Source organism: Typopeltis vanoorti, chromosome 17, assembly GCF_054136105.1.
Source record: "Typopeltis vanoorti isolate ZY-2024b chromosome 17, IOZ_Tvanoo_1.0, whole genome shotgun sequence".
NCBI classification, from domain to species: domain Eukaryota; kingdom Metazoa; phylum Arthropoda; class Arachnida; order Uropygi; family Thelyphonidae; genus Typopeltis; species Typopeltis vanoorti.
Window position 1 is genome coordinate 6560502 of NC_143565.1, and position 17657 is coordinate 6578158.

Genomic DNA, 17657 nt, shown 5'->3' on the forward strand with positions numbered 1-17657 from the left:
TGCGTTGTGAATGGAGAACCTGTGGAACAAGTAAAACATTTCAGCTACTTAGGCAAGATTTTTAATGAAGATGATAAATTAAATATGGAAATAGACAACAGAATCAACAAATCTGGTATGGTATCAATTGAATAAATTCATATGGAATAAGAGAGAAATTAGTTGGAACACTAAATTAGCTATATACAAAATTGTGTTCAAATCAGTTTTAACTTATGGATCAGAGAGCTGGGCCAGAAATAAAACACTTGACCAAAGACTACAGACCGCAGATATGAGAGTCCTGAGAAAGATCAGAGGCGTGAACAGATGGCATTAATGGCAATAGCATATTAAAAATGAGGATATTAAGAAAGAACTTGACATTGTCAGCATCCAGGAATGCGTTAGCAGAGCTAATCTCAGGTGGTATGGTCACTTAAACAGAATGGGAGCGGAAAGATTAGCAAAAGAAGTGTTCTTTGCCAGGTTGGCAGGAAAAAGACCCATGGGAAGACCCAGATGTAGGTGGATTAATACGGTAAAAAGTGCCTTAGAAGACAGAAATATAAGATCTGATAGTTATTATTATTATTTTGGGCAACTCCAAGGAGTCAACAGGTTCATCGAGGGAGGCCCTAACATCATGTTAAGGAACAACTATTCGACATTCACACAGTATCTATCATACCTCGCCTTGAACTCATTCACAGTCATAGCACCCACAACAGACTCTGGCAGCTTATTCCACTCATTTACCACTCTCCAAGTAAAAAAACCTAGCTCTAATACCCCTGCTAACCACATTCTCGTCCAGCTTCCATGTATGCCCCTAGTTATCCCACTACCAATCCTATTCTCAAAAATATCTTCTGGATTAATCTTATAGAAACCCTTCAGTAATTTGAATTTTTCAATCATATCACCCCTTTTCCGCCTATCAATTTTTGCAACCCACAAATCTTCAACTTGTTCTCATAAGGTTCATTCCACAGACCTGCAATCATCTTGGTCACTCGTCTCTGAATCCTCTGCACCTCCTCCCCATCAAGAAGAAAAAATTTGAAAAGTTGTGGTCCAAGAACGGAACCCTGCGGCACACCACTAGTCACAAGCTATCTTTTGGACTCCACTCCTGAATAAACCAAGCTCTGGTATCTCTCCATGAACCACCCATGAACCACCCTCCTATCCATCTCACCAACCCTATATCCATCCCCATCTGCTCCAGTTTACTGATTAGAGTTCCATGTGGTATCCTGTCAAAGGCCTAGTAGAATCACTGTAAACCCATTACCCTTATCCAGTTCAGCCGTCACTGTGTTATATAACGTGAGCAAGCTACTGAGGCTTGATCTACCCTTCACAAAACCATGTGAAGGTTCCCATTTTCATCAGTATCCCATTTTCATCTATCCAATCCTGTATTCTTCTCTTGACTAATTTCTCCAAGACCTTGACAATGATTCCTGATATGCTAATCGGTAGGTAATTTACAACAGCAGTCTTGTAACCTCCTTTATGCAGTGGAACTATTTTCCCCTCTTTCCACCCCGTCGAGACTAACCCAGATCCGAGACTCAAACAAAATGGTCAAGGGTACTGACAGTTCTTTAGCCGCTTCACGTACAACACGAGCTGGTATACCATCCAATCCCACAGATGTATTGACATTGAGGTTTGCAATAGACTACTCACCTCCACTTCATTCACCATAATTCGCGTTTAATCTATTGGTTCATTCATTTCTGCAATGTCACCACCTGGATGATATACTCTTGCAAAGTGCTTGCTCAGTAATTCAACTATATCAATTGATTCATTTACCTCCCTACCATCGGCATTCTTTAAAATCATTCTGCCATATACATTTTTTCTTTTACTTGCAACATATTGAAAAAACTGTTTAGGATTCTCTTTAGCCTACGTGGCCAATGTTCTTTCGTAATCCTTTTTGGCTTTTCTTATCACACTCGTTACCCTTCTGGCCTGTGTTTATATCGTTCATGTGCCTGCCGGTCACCTTTCTCATTAAATTCCCTCCATAGTTTTTTCTTTTTTTGCAGCTCAAGCTTAATGGTATTATTCATCCATTTAACCCCTTCTTGATTTATTATTCGGACTCTAGGTATACAGTCAGCCATTGCTTCATGCAAACACTTCTTAACCGCCTCCCATGCACTATCAACTTTCATCCCTTGCAGTTGTACATGCCATGGCACTGAACCAATCAATCTCCTAAGCTTGTCATACCAGTCCCATAATTCCACATGTACCCTGTCTTAATTGTAAATTCCACACCTTTAGCCACCTCCCAAGTCAAGATCCTATGATCACTCTCACTAATTGGTGGCAACGTGGTCATATTCGTTACAGCCAAATTCTCAGATGCAATTACTAGGTCAAGCACTCTCTGACCCCTAGTATTTTCCATTACATGCTGTCGCAGATAGTTATCACTTAATTACTGCATAAAGTCCAATTCCTTCCTCCCATGTGTCCTCTCCTCCTTCCAATCAATGTTATCATAGTTAAAATCTCCATAATAATTACCCTCCTTCCACTCATTTCTTCTATTTGCTTATGCATACTATCTTATGTTGGAGTCTTGACAGGTAACAGATTGATTTGGAGAAAAATTGTAGATAAGAAGTTAGTAATGATGTAAATTTTTCATGTAGTACTATCATAATATCCTGTTCACCCCTTGAGGGTACATGGTGGGATTTGATGATGATGATTATTGAAAAGAAAAAAAATATGTAAGAAAGTTTAACAAGAATCAATCAGGCAACTTTGAAGGATAAACCACAGAAATATACAATTATTGGGAAAAAAACATGAGTGTTTGAAAAAGAACCAAAACCTTTGAATCTCAGTGGTATGCTCTGAAAATCATCACCTGTATCTACTGAAGATACAGGTGTTTGCAAGAACAGAAAAATCCGAAATTCATGGAAAAGAAAAAAAAAAACGTGTTGAAACTTCCTGGGAGGTATGCCAAGAGGCTACTATTAGAAAGTGAAGAAAATGTAAGAAAACTAAGATGTGAGTATCAGTAATGAAAAGTAACAGGAAGACATTGGTAAGAATATGGAAGGTAAATATCACTAATGGAAATCACGAATGTTTGAAAAGCTAAGGAGTATCAGGAGGGAATATTTCACCAATGTTCTGGGGACTTCATCTGCCAGAACATTGGTTAACAAACGTGTAGAAAGGCTTATGTGTTTGTCGTACATGTTGATTGATTTTGACAGTATATATTAGAACACAGACTGGTAAGTAAATAATTATAAAAGATAATTAATAATATATATTATAGTGATATATAATATATATAAAAGATAAGTAAATAAGGATACTAGCTACTAGCCACTCTCACAAACAATTCTCACTCCTTTGTTAAAAATTCTGCCCACCTAAAAAGTATTTTAGAAAACCACACTTTAAAAGTTCAGGACATAATGGGAGTTTTGCTATCACCTTACTATTCACAAATGTACCACTAATTGAAATCCTTGATCTGCTAAAGTCACATTTTCCCCCTGTTATATTTGAACTATTTAAATTCACAATACATACAGGATATATTACATGGAAAGGGAAAATATACAAACAATTAGATGGGACAGCTATGGGCTCCCCCCCCCCCCCCAAGCCAACTTTACATAGAACACCGAAAAAGCTAGCTATCAATACAGTCACCCTCAAACCAACACTTTGGCTATGATATCTTGACAATGTGTTACTATTTGGCCACATGGCCCAGACACATTGGATACATTTTTATCGCATTTAAATAGCCAATACCCCAAAACCCGCTTTACAATGAAACCGGAAGCTAATAACTGTCTGCCCGTCCTGGATACACTAATTGCACATCTTCCAGATGGTTCCTTATCATTCTCAGTTTATAGAAAACCCACACATACAGGGAGATATTTACACAAACAATCGCATCTCAAAATGGTATCCTAAAAACACTAATCCACAGAGCGAGAGCAATTTGTTCCATTGACAATGCTCTTACTGCTGAACTGGCTCACTTATGCCACACCTTAGCCAATAGCTATAATCCCCATAAGATAGACAAAATAAATACTAAATGCTCCCAAGAACCCCCCCCCCCCCCAAAAAAAACTGTCCACCATGGAGATCCACAACAAAACAGTCACCATCCCATACATAAAAGGCACATCAGAAATGATATCTAGAGTGCTCAATAAACATCAACTACGCACTGTATTCAGACCGTATATCAAATTGGCAACTCTCATCCGTTCACCAAAGGACATCACGGGTCATAAAAAATACATCCGGCACTATCGCTGTGACAAGTCGGGTCTAGCAGACCATGTTTTGGATACCCTGCTTACAGGATCAACTGGAAGAAACAAAAGTACTGCACAGAAGCTTTTACAAGTCAGAGAGATTGTCCTTAGAAGCAACAGAAGCCTTGAAACATGCTCCGAATCTCAACAAGTATGGCTGTGTAAATTTATCTAAGATTTGGGAGAGTCATCTTAAGACATAACTAGTACCTGCTTTCTCTATATATATATATATATTTTTTTTTAACAGAGAGGGTGCCTAATTAGGACTTTAGTCTTTGTGTTGTTGTTGCTACAATTATTCAAACTAGTCCCATTGTTACACCATTTGCACACTGTGACAACTGTTTTTTGTGCTCTGAAGATGCTGGGTATAATATGAGCAAAATATCAGCAATAATTCGATAAATAATTATTTACTTATCAGTCTGTGTTCTAATATATGCCATGAAAATTAATTAACATTGGTGAACAAAGATATATCTAGACTAGCTAGAATATCTGATTGCATAATGGAAATTTCTGATAGATTCTGTACAGTGTTCAGAGTTTTTTTTTATGGAGTCTGTGTCTGATATGGTTGTTTATATTTTTTATGCAATTCTAACCCAGAAGAAGCCACAGGTATTAGTGACGAAACTAGTCAGTTTTCATTATATATTGTTTAAAAATAAACCCAGTGTATTTTCTTTTATGATTTATATTCATTGGTTGAAAGTCTCCATATTCAATAATTAAAAATTCTGCAGAGAAAGTTGAAATTAACATGCCACACAAACTTTGTAGAGATGTGCCTAACTGACTCAGAAAAAGCATACATATGTAAAGTGAGTTGCAGCAGTCAGCATATATACCTGACACTCCTCGGTGTGAACATTAACACCCACCTGATTTATCTTCCTGACCCTAGCTAGGTATGTAATCTGATACTGCTTTCCTTAAATACCTTTTGACCATTTCTCATGCACTAGTAACGTAACACCCATTCCTTGCAGTTTCTTATAGCAGTGGGTCTCAACCTTTCTGAGACCGTGGCTCGGTAAATTCTTTTTTTATAAGACGAGTGCTCAGTCCCAACAAGTTTACTCATAAATACCTTTCCAAATTTTTTAGAGTACATGCATTAGACTAAATAAGTATTAATTAATTATGACATAATCATAAAGAGTATGAGTACACTTGTGTATATGGTGTGGCATGTTGACAAATATAAAATTACATTTAAGTTAGTTATCAATCACTGGACTAGTGAAATCTTGTAGCATATTGTAGTTTACTCAGGCAAACATCATTAAATTAATTTGTGCTGATTTTCATTGCCATATCCCATTCTGATCACCAAAAATTTATGATATTATTATATGTACTTATGAGTGAATGCAGACTTTTTCTCCTGTGTGCTGGTAGTTTTCCTCTCCTTTTGTTAATCCTGGAGATCGGTCTGTAGGCTTGAGGTGGATGAATCACTATTTGTTGTGTCACAAACGTCTTCAATATGAGATTTCTTAATGCCAAAATTAAAGAATGTTCCTTGTCTCTTATTCATATTAAAAGTTAAATCTGTATGCCTATTACTTTTAAAAAAATCATGGCACTCCAGTTTCGAAACAAGCACTTGCACACTACAATATGAACTTGCGAAGAAAGTATTCAGTATTACTAGATTTGAGAACTGGATACAAGACTACCTTGATCTTCAATTTCAGTGGAAAAATTTTCTTTATACTCCCTTGCTGATTGGTCACTAACATTTGCAACACAGATGTTATTTTGTTCAGTTTTGAGAACAGAGGATGAGCTCCCAATTGGCTTGCTGGCAATTTTTATGACCGGTCATAAACAGCGGTATTCCTTTTCCTGAATGTTGAGAGATTTCGATGTGTGAAAATTAACGATAATTTATGAATACTTCTATGTTTAAAAATGTGCTGCTTGGTCGCTGATATTTGCTACACAGATGTTATTTAGGTTCTTGGTCTGAGCTTTTCGATACATTCACAAATATTATTCTCCTCAGAATATTTCCACTATAAAATATTTATTCATGAAAAATGCTTAGAAAACTAATGACAAATTCCAGGAGATCTTCTCGTGGCCTGGTATAATTGATGCCAGGGCTCAGTACTAGACTGCGGCCCAGTGGTTGAGAAACACTGTCTTATACCATGTGCTTCTCCAAGCTGTCTTTCTTTAGTTTGTCATAATTACCAGCTTTGCAATTTCACATGTTTATAAGCTATATAAGAAGAAAGGTGATCAGTAGACTTTTAACTGTAAAAATGCAAGCTAGAATTGCCATCATATTGAGAGGAAAACGTTAAGTTCAATGATTGTGGAAGAACAACTTTAATGAATGGGGGGGGGCATACTTGGGTGGCAACAGCAGAAGAAATTGTTGAATTACAGAGTAATCACTTTGTGAGTGTGTTATTTCTATGGATAATGCAATGACTGATGTAATGGTGATTGATACCAGAAGAGTCTTTGGGATATTAAGATATCACAATGAAAATGCAATTATAGGATTTAATGAGATAACAGCCCATTTATCGTAGGAAATGCATTGCCTCTCCCCCAGGCTGCTTAACCCTTTTGAGCAGTAAGTTAAAAAATATATGTCTAACCCCCACAAAGTGAGTTTTTGACCCCCCCTTTTTTATGTGATTAAATGAACCGAGACATTCCATTTATTAAATCAACATTCATTAGGACAAAATTAGCATTTTTTTAACTTCAGAAGTTCAGCACTGTATAGTAAATTTCTGAACCAGGGGTGATGCAGAGTCTTTTATAATATTCCTTGAACATGTAACACGAGTCTCTTTTTGAAGCCATTTTGTGGTGTTTTTCACACAAAACGTCTTTGAGCTGCTCTTTTTTTTTTTTTTTTTTTTTTTTTTTTTTTTTTTTTTTTCCCACTAGTGGAGTGACTGGAAAATGTCTTGTAGTCATACACATGGATCAGGAGCTGTAGATCTTCCACCTTTAGATGACATTCGCCATCCTACTCTCTTCAGTTGGATGGTGAATTGTCTGTAACCTGAAATTGACTGACTGAAGTGTTTTCACTGGAAACAGGTTATATGCATTTTATTACAGAAATGTCAAGCAGAAGAAAGTAGTTTTATATCCACTTCTTTGATTTTCTCAGATTTGAGAAACTTATTTGCATGTCACTTTACTTCTAGGCCCCATTTTTGCATTTTATAATCGTGCCGAATATAGAAACTATAAAAGTTTCGGCTGATTCAAGCATAAGCAAACCTTTCATAACAGGGGCAACTCGTAGTAAAGGTAGAGTAAGCTCTGATCACTATCCTTAGTATTTCTCACAATGTTTCAACCTTTATTGAGGTCTCGTCAGTGGGAGCCAGACATGTAAATACTCAGGTTGACGTGAACTTATGCTTTACCATATGAGTTGCTAAAATAGGTGCCGCATCACAAAAGGCACCAAAAATTACTGAAAAAGAGAGCCAAAAGCACTTCGGCGATGCAAAATTATTCAAATTAAGTGGATATTGAATCCAACATTATTTCAACTTTTATAGTTTCTATATTTGGCATGAAACTCTCGTAGTTTCTCTATTTGGCTTTGAAATAATGTTGGATTCAATATCCACTTAATTTGAATAATTTTGCATTTTCGAAGTGAAGCCTTTTGGCTCTCTTTTTCCGTAAAAAAATTAAATAAAAATAGATAAATTAAACTTCTACTATGCACTATGATGTATGAAATATTTATAAAATTAATTCTCCTTGTATATTTTTGCTTCAGTGAAATACATAATTGTAATAGATTATGTTGATACTTTTTTTTTTTCAACAGTACATTCTTCCAGCTATTGTTCACATCAATCATCAGCCACGTCTTGAAAGAGGAGATGGACCAATTGTAAGTTCTCAATATACTACTTTACTACATGAAGCAAAAAAATATTTTAAAGGTATTCTTTATTGTAGGAAATTATTGTATATTCAAACCCTATTAAAACAACTCATGCATGATAATCTACAAAAGTTCACAAGCTGCATTTCATCTGTAGCACATGTATATTTCAAACCCTGCTTTTGTGTCATTTTTCTAATCATACATACAGTTCACATTCATGTTTCTTTTTGTTTTCATTTAAATTTATTTTAGATATTCATTAGATTATTATAATAAAACAAAGTGACAATTTTTTTTTAATGTAATATGGTGAAAAAACATTACAGTGGTACCTTGACTTACGAACTTATTACTTCCTGACTGCAGTTCGTATCTGGAAAAGTATGTATCTTGAAACCTAATTTTCTTATATCTTATGGAAAATCAATTAATCTGTTCCCAGATTCAAAAATTAAAAAAAAAAAATCCAAAATATAAAAAACTATTCTCAACTAAATGAAGAAAATGCAAAGAAATGGAGGAGGAGTGAGAAGGAGCATTTTTACACTGTAAATATGCATTTTGTAATTTCATAAATTTTTATTTATGAAATCTTTGGTTTTACATGATTAGTATGAAAATCATCTTCCATTAAATTGTAAAAAAAAAAAAAAAAATCAATTTTCTTGTGGCTGGTTTTATGGTTCAAGAGTTTTCGATTTGTTGTCATCAGTTGCTTCTTTTTGTCTCTTAGGTGAGGGAGGTTTAAAAAACATATCCAACATTGACTGAATCCGTCATTTCCTTAACACCCTTCTAAAGTGATTAATGACATTGTCATTGAAGATATTGGTGGCGCTAGAAACAATTTGTACTTGCATTCATATTCTGCAATATCCTAAGTACCTCCAATTCATCAATCTCTGTTCTCACATCAGTCTTTGTCACTTCTGGTATAACAATATCTTCACTTCGATGATATACCTTTGCAGAATTGTCACTAAGTAGCTGTACAATTTTGCCTGCCTCTGTCACCTCTCTACCATTGGCACTTATTAAAGTTATCCTTCCATAGTCATTCTTCCTTCTACTTACTGTATAACGAAAAACCTCTTTGAGATTTCCTTTCCTGCTCAGCTAATGTCTTCTCATAATCTGATTTTGTTTCCCTTATCATGCTGGTCACATTTCTTGCATGTTCCTTACTGTTTGTGAATAAGCTGATCACCTTTTTCCTTATATATCCTTCATGACATTTTTTTTTTTTTTTTTTTTTTTTTGCAGCTCATGCTTAATAATACTACTCGTCCATCTAACTCTTACTCAATTTACCCTCCTGACCTTGGGTATATTGTGATATTGCTTCTTCCAGATATCCCTTGACTATCTCCCATGCACTGTGAACATCCTTCCCTTGAAGAACTTAATGCCATAGTATTGTTTCAAGCTGCCTCCTAAGTGTTTTATAGTCACCTGCCTTGTATTTCATATATACCCTTAAGTGGAATTTCCACATATTACTACCTCCCAAGTCAAGTGATTCCAACATGATCACTTCCCTTAAATAAGAAACAATGTAGCCATCCTAGTTATTAACAGGTCTTCTGACCCTATAAGAAGATCCAACACTCTCATACCCCAAGTCCCCTGAGTCATATTCTATTTTAAGTAATTATCTCTCAGTAAGAGTGTAAATTCCATTTCCTTTCAGCCATGTGATCTTTCCTCATACCAATCTACATCTCAGAAGATGACGTCCCCCCCCCCCCCATAATAATTAATTGACTTGCACTCATTGTACTAATCTGCTGATACATGTCTTCCACATCATCCCTGGCCTATAGCAACAACTAATTTTATATTTTGTGCTGTTGGCCTCAATCTTTACATGTGAACGTTCATTTCAGCATTGCAATTATCTTTTGATTGTATTTGCAATCTTTGCTACATGGCTCCTGAATTTCAACTTCCTATCTACTAACACTGTAAGATCCCTAGCCTCTTCATTTTCTTCAAACATAATCCCACCAATATCATCATCAAATTCCTGTCATGTACCCTCAAGGGGTGTACAGGATATGATAGTACTACATGAAAAAAATTACATCATTACCAACTTCCTATCTACAATTTTCCTCCAAATCAGTCTGTTACTTGTCAAGACTCCAACATTATCAGATCTTATATTTCTATCGTCTAAGGCACTTTGTACCATATCAATCCACCTATATCTTGGTCTTCCTCTGGGTCATTTTGCTGCCAACCTGGCAGAGAACACTAGTTTTGCTAATCTTTCTTCGCCCATTCAGTTTAAGTGAACATACCACCTGAGATTAGCTCTGCTAACACATTCCTGGATGCTGACAATGTCAAGTTCTTTCCTAATATCCTCGTTTTTAATATGATATTGCCATTAATGCCATCTATTCGTGCCTCTAATCTTTCTCAGGACTCTCATATCTGCAGTCTCTAGACTTTGGTCAAGTGTTTTATTTCTGGCCCAGCTCTCTGATCCATAAGTTAAAACTGATTTAACAAGTATAACATCATCCACATTAGATATCTAATCACGCTGAAGTGAATTACTTGACATTTACTGACATTGAACTGACATCCATTTTCTCATGCTCACAATTCCTGCCTGTTCAAATCATTCTGTGCAAGTACTGCATATCAGCAGCATTCCTGATTATCCTACCTAACTTTGCATCATCATCAAATAGCTGTATGTCACTTGTCAAATCCTTCCCAGTATCATTAATGTATAGAATGAATAACAGTAGACCAAGCGCTGATCTTTGTGGTACACCACTGGTTACCTTAAATCTTGCAGACTCACATCCCCCCACATACCACATTTTGATATCGGTCAGTCAGCCATCGTCTTATCCACGCTAATATTCTATAATTCAAATCCATATTCTCCAAATTATGCAACAGTCTACCATACTGTATTCTGTCAAAAGCCTTGCCAAAATCGAAAATTATCACGGTATATCCATTCCACTTGTCTAGTTCAATGCTAACATTGTTATAGAATTTGAGCAAGTTGTTAAAACATGACTCTCCCTTGATAAACCTGTTACTCATTGCAGAGTAGAGATTCAATGTGAACCCATTTCTGAATGCAAGCCCTAAACAGTTTTTCCAAAATCTTCACCACCACTCCTAGATACTAATTGGTCGATAGTTGGATACATCAGTCTTTGTACCACCCTTGTACAATGGAATTAGCATACATTCTTTCCATTCCTGCAGAATCTTCCCTGTTCAGCTTATATTGAACAGCTTGTTCAAAGGAATAGCCAGTTCAACTGAAACACTCTTTTAGCACATGTACTGATCCCATCAATTCCTATTGCTGAATTCTTATTCAGTTTGTGCAACACAGCTCTAATACCTTCCTCATACACCTGAATTTCTTTATCCAATGAAAAGGTAGCAATGTAGCTCAATGTCGTGTACACCAGGTTGATAGCTTTTAACAAAATGGGCACTCATTAACTAAACAACCTCTTCTGCATCTGTAACCCTCATGGCATCTGCATTTAGTTTTTCTTTCATCTTCATTCTTTATTTTACTTGCAGCATATTGATAGAATTCTATTGATGTGCTACATCATATTGATAGAATTCTTGTGGGTTGTCTTTAGCATGCAGAGCCAGTTTCTTTTCATACTTACTTTGCTTTTTGTACAGCAGTTATGACTGTTCTAGCCTTCTGCTTATAATTTTCATAACGGACATCATCCTTATGCACACGGTATTCCTTCCATATCATCCTTTTCTTACGAATCTCTTGCTTAATAAGATTACATATCCATATGACTCCTACCTTTTTTATTTATTAAACTCTCAGACTCTGATATTGCATCATTTAACTGTTGTTTAAATGTTTCCCATGCACTGTCGATATTCTTCCCATCTATCAACTGATCCCATTCCACTGAACTTAGTATACTCCTCCGTTTGTCATAATTTCCTGCTTTGTAGTTCAGCATGTAACCTTTTCTGAATGGAACATTCATACACTTAGTCACTTCCGAAGTGAGTACTACCGCATGATCACTGTCACCAACTGGAGGTAGAATAGTTACATCTTTAACTGAAACGCTGTCTGACATTATAATCAAATCTAACACTCTTTCACCTCGAGTTCTTTCTGTCACATACTGCTTGAGGAGGTTGTCCTGCAACACTCAGTAAATGCATTTTTGTTCTTCTCACGAGCTTCTACTGCTACCCAATCAGTATTTGGATAATTAAAGTCCCTCATTATGATTACTCTTTTTGTGCTCATCTTGTCTATTTGGTGATACATTTCTTCATCACTAGAAATCGATCTACCAGGTCTGTAACAACAGCCCACTATGTAATTGATCTTGTTAGATTCCACCTCACACCAGATGCCTTCAACTCACTGCCACATGAAATACTGTTAGTAGTAGTATTACAGTCATGGGTCTCAACTCTAACTGGATTCAAGTTATCCGCTATCATTAGCAGCACGCCCCCCCCTTCTATCCTCTCTATCCTTCTGAAAAATAGTGTACCCTTTATACTTGATACCAGTTAGTATGTCTGATTCTGATATCCAGGTCTAACTAATGCCTACAATCTGAGGTTCCAACATATTGACTAAGGCAACAAACTCTACCCCTTTGTTTCTGACATGCCTAGCATTTGTGTACAGACATAATAATCTACCTGCATGTTCTTTTGTATACTCTTGTCTGCAATCTGCATGAAACAGTTGGACAACTTGCAGATCTCTACTCTTCTCTAGTGCCTGATACATGTAGACATCTTTGCACACGTGATGGGTCTGAACCCGGATGAACACAAAGTTGAAATCATTTTCTCTCTTTGTCAACATTTCCATGATAAAGCTCTTTCCTGTCATTAACACAGTTATTTAACATTGTTGCTCTTACACTTGCATTCTTGCCTTTTATAATTCATTTTCCCTGACTCTGTGTTAGGTCTCATACCAGTTATTAGTTTTTCTATATGTGCAAAGACAAGCTATATTACATTTCAAATGGCATGCCAAAGTAACAATGATTAACCAGTCATTAAATTTAACATGTTAAACTATTGATTAGGCCACCACTATTGTTGTATTAAAAGTATTAATATGAATTTGTATTCTCTGACAATGTTATAAATAAAATAACTCTGATATAGATTTTTTTTCCCACTAGAGGTCAGGCCAGTAAAAAGCTAAGATCCTAGATTGCTACAGTCCTAATTATGACTTATAATGAACTCTTAGAGCAAAAGGATATGTGGGTAGAATATTGTACCATCCATATTCTTGGATTTTTAGACCTTCATTATTGTAAAGATTAGGATGGTTGACTAGAATTTCCTAGGTTGCTTTAAATTTGTGCTCGTACCATATTTTGATGTGATGTAATGAACAGGTACTTTCTAGTCAATTCTACATACAGTATTCAAGTCATGATCAGAATTTCTCATTAACTTCTCTAATACCTCCATCATGTGTGCTGTCCCCACTCGAACCTACTACTGTATGGCATCAAGCTCTTGCAGCATTTTTAACACCTCCATCTCTTTTATCTCTTTTCATGTGGATCCATCTCAGCTCAGTGAACTAATTGGTCTCTCAGACCCTACCAAAAGTTACTACTCAATAAGTCAGCTATTTGACACCTTCTTGCGATATGTAGTTATCAAGGTTATCCTGCCATGATAATTTTTCTTTCTAGTTACCACATAGCAAAAGAATTAAGAATTCATATTCAGCTAACTTCTTTTCAAACTCTGACTTTACCTTCCTGGTTTGTCACTTGCTTTGGCCTGTTCTTTGCATGGCTCATATGACTGCTTATCATGTTTCACATGATGTAGCTTCCATAACATTTTTTTTTTTATTTAGCTCTTGTTTTGTGTTTTATTCATTTATTTCACACACTTACAATTGGCTTTCACCACTCTGTGGGAATGCAGTCAGCCATAGCATCCTTCATATGCTAACCACATCCCATGCAATTACCTGCAAGTTGCTGCCTTTTGCCATTTATCATAATTTAATTTATAGTTCCACATGTTCTTTTTAATAAAAGTTCTTACATGTATTGCTGCTTGTCTGAAGTCCAGAATACTTTTTTAAAAATATTTATACATGTGTATATATTGCAGGTACTTGTGCTTGTTCCAACACGTTGTTAGATCATAACTCTTCTCAATTACGTTTTATCTTATTATTATTATCTCTTGTCATAAATTCAATTTTTTGAGGGCTGATATATCAATCGAATGTGAAAAATATTTATATTATACTTCGCCACTCCATATTCAGAAATTGCAAAAGCAACTTAGATAAATCAACCTTCAACTGTATCAGGTTATAAAGCTGAATTTAGGCCGAGGTTCTTATTTTTATTACATAGGGTTCCTGCTGAGATTCGAATTATTTTAATGAGCGGTGCAATGAAAAAATCAGGCAAATTCAAACAAAATTATTTAATGCAGTGACACATAAATTACATCATAACACAATATTCCAACAGGGACATTATGATCGAACAAATATAGAGCTGTCATTAAGTCATTAGTATACTACTCAGCTGAGCTTAAACTTTATAATTAAAGATTATATTATACAGATCTTATCCTTCTTATTACCAAGAGCTTATATCATAACTCTACTCTGATTATGGTTACATTTCAAACGAATTTTAAAGATCAAATCAGTTCAATATATTCAGAAGAATACAACTCATGAGCATTCAGACATTCAACCTGTAATTCTCTAGGCTCAGTTAATCAATTTTAGTTCATGTAAATTTGAGATTCCTAAATCACAACGAATAGGCTTCACAGTATTCTCATTCAGTTAATGAACACTTAATCAATAACATAGCATTTATCATTTGAAGAGGGAAAAGTCTTAGCACAGCACATATTAAATCTTGACTCGCTGAATACTGCAACTAGGAACGATTTACTTTCGGAGGAATTAATTTTCGTTACTTCTTGCTAAGTATAGTAAAGGTAATCTTACCAGGATATAGCTTCAAGACATCATAAGTAGATCGAACAACAATTTTTAAGTCCTTACTGACTTTTACTATGTAGTAGCACAAACTTAAAAGAATCTTCCACTTCCACGACTGATTTATAGACTCGGGAGAGTATAATCTTTATGCACTTGGTATAAGTTATCTACTTATTTCTTCATTTTCTCATACGTATTAACCTATTTCTTGCACTATTTCACTGCTAGGCATTGGGAAGTTTTGGTAAAAATCCAACTCAGAAAAAGGTAAGTTAAAATACCAAGTGATTCCCAGTCCTTTAAAAACCGTTTTCGGCACATCAAAATTCCCTTTGAGTCTCCAACTACCGTTCTCTATACTTCCCTACTCGATACTGTTTTTACTTACGTTTTCATATCTACTGCTTCCTTTTTCCCCCACCAAAAACTGGTTCTCACTGGTTTAGCTCACATTAACTTCACCTTGTGCATATAGTAGAGTAAACACATGCTAACTAAAAATAACATAATTTCTCATAGCAACCAATCAAGTGATACCACAAAGAATCTTCTGGATATATCAAAATTACGTATATTACAGTTTCTAACATTTTATTAAAGGAATTAAATTCACAAAATTAATGATATTTTAATACACAGCTTTTCATAATTGTAATTTATCCCAAACATATATAAATAAATAAATATCGATTAACATAACTTGAAGAAATTACTTAAATAGCAAATTATGAGCATGAGACTATTAGTTTAAAAAAAAAACAAATGTTGCTCAGGGAATGGTAGATTATGTTGGACTCTGAATGATATATTAACAATTTCCATTTATCTCTTGATTCAGAAGAAATGTTGAATTGTGAATTTGATTCCTTTAATATAATATAAGAAACTGTAATATATGTAATTTTAATATATCCAGAAGATTCTTTGTGCTATCATTTGATTGGTTGTTGTGAGAGAACATGCAAATTTCTTCTAGCACGTGCTGGAACGTGAACTGCTATATATGAAAGGAAAAGCAAGTTTGATGAGAGCTAAACTGGTGAGAACCAGTTTTTGGCGTGAAAAAGGAAGGAGTAGATACGAAAACGAAAGTAAAACAGAATCGAGTAGGGAAGTATAGAGAATGATAGCTGGAGACTGGAAGAGAATTTTGACATGCCGAAAATGGAATTTAAAGGACCGGGAATCACTTGGTATTTTAACTTACCTTTTTCTGAGTTGGAGTTATACCAAAACTTCCTAATGCCTAGCAGTGGAATAGTGCAGGAAATAGGATAGTTTAAACCAAGTGCATAAAATTTATATTCTCTCGAGTCTATAAATCAGTTGTGGAAGTGGAAGATTCTTTTAAATCTATGTTATTAAAGTAAAAGTCAGCAAGGACTTTAAAAATGTTGTTCGATCTCCCTGTGATGTGATGAAGCTATATCCTGGTAAGATTACCTTTGCTATACTTAGTGAGAAGTAATGAAAATTAATTCCGTCGATAGTATATTGTTCCTAGTTGCTGTATTCAGCGGATCAAGATTTAATGTGTGATGTGCTAAGACTTTTCCCTCTTCAAGTGATAAATGCTATATTATTGAATTAGGTGTTCGTTGACTGAACGAGAATACTGAGAAGCCTATTTGTTGTAATTTAGGAATTTCAAACTTACAATAACTAAAATTGACTGAGCTTAGAGAAGTACAAATGAGTGTCTGATGGTTCACGAGTTGTATTCATTCTGAATATCTTGAACTGATTTGATATTTAAATGTTTTGAAATATAACCTTGATCAGAGTAAAGTTATGATAGAAGTCCTTTGTAACAAGAAGGATAAGATCTGTTAAATATAATCTTTAATTATAAAGTTTGATCTCAGCTGAGTGGTATGCTAGAATCTTAACGAGAGTTTTGTATTCGTTTAATTGTAATGTCCCTGATGGAATGTTATGATGTAAATTATGTGACACTGCATTAAATAATTTTGTTTGAATTGAATCTTGTATTTGCATGATTGTTTCATTGCACCACTCATTAAAATAATATGAATCTCAGCAGGAACCCTACGTAATAAAAACCTCGGCCTAAAATCATCATCATCATCATCAAATTCCTGACATGTACCGTCAAGGGGTGTACAGGATATGATAGTACTACATGAAAAAATTACATCATTACTAACTTCCTATCTACAATTTTCCTCCAAATCAGTCTGTTACTTGTCAAGTCTCCAACATTATCAGATCTTACAATTCTATCGTCTAAGGCACTTTGTACCGTATCAATTCATCTATATCTTGGTCTTCCTCTGGGTCCTTTTCCTGCCAACATGGCAGAGAACACTTGTTTTGCTAATCTTTTCTCTCCCATTCTATTTAAGTGACCATACCACATGAGATTAGCTCTGCTAACGCATTCCTGGATGCTGACAATGTCAAGTTCCTACCTAATATCCTCGTTTTT

General features: G+C 35.3%; 1 protein-coding gene across 1 annotated transcript in view; it reads left to right on the forward strand.

Moving 5' to 3' along the window:
* LOC150097114 (putative ATP-dependent RNA helicase DDX5) overlaps nucleotides 1-17657 on the forward strand; it is a 226691-nt gene that overhangs the window by 49975 nt on the left and 159059 nt on the right. Inside the window, exon 5 of the mRNA XM_090407103.1 lies at nucleotides 8143-8208. Coding sequence (XP_090263229.1) covers nucleotides 8143-8208 — 66 coding nt within the window. The remainder of the gene's footprint in view (nucleotides 1-8142; nucleotides 8209-17657) is intronic.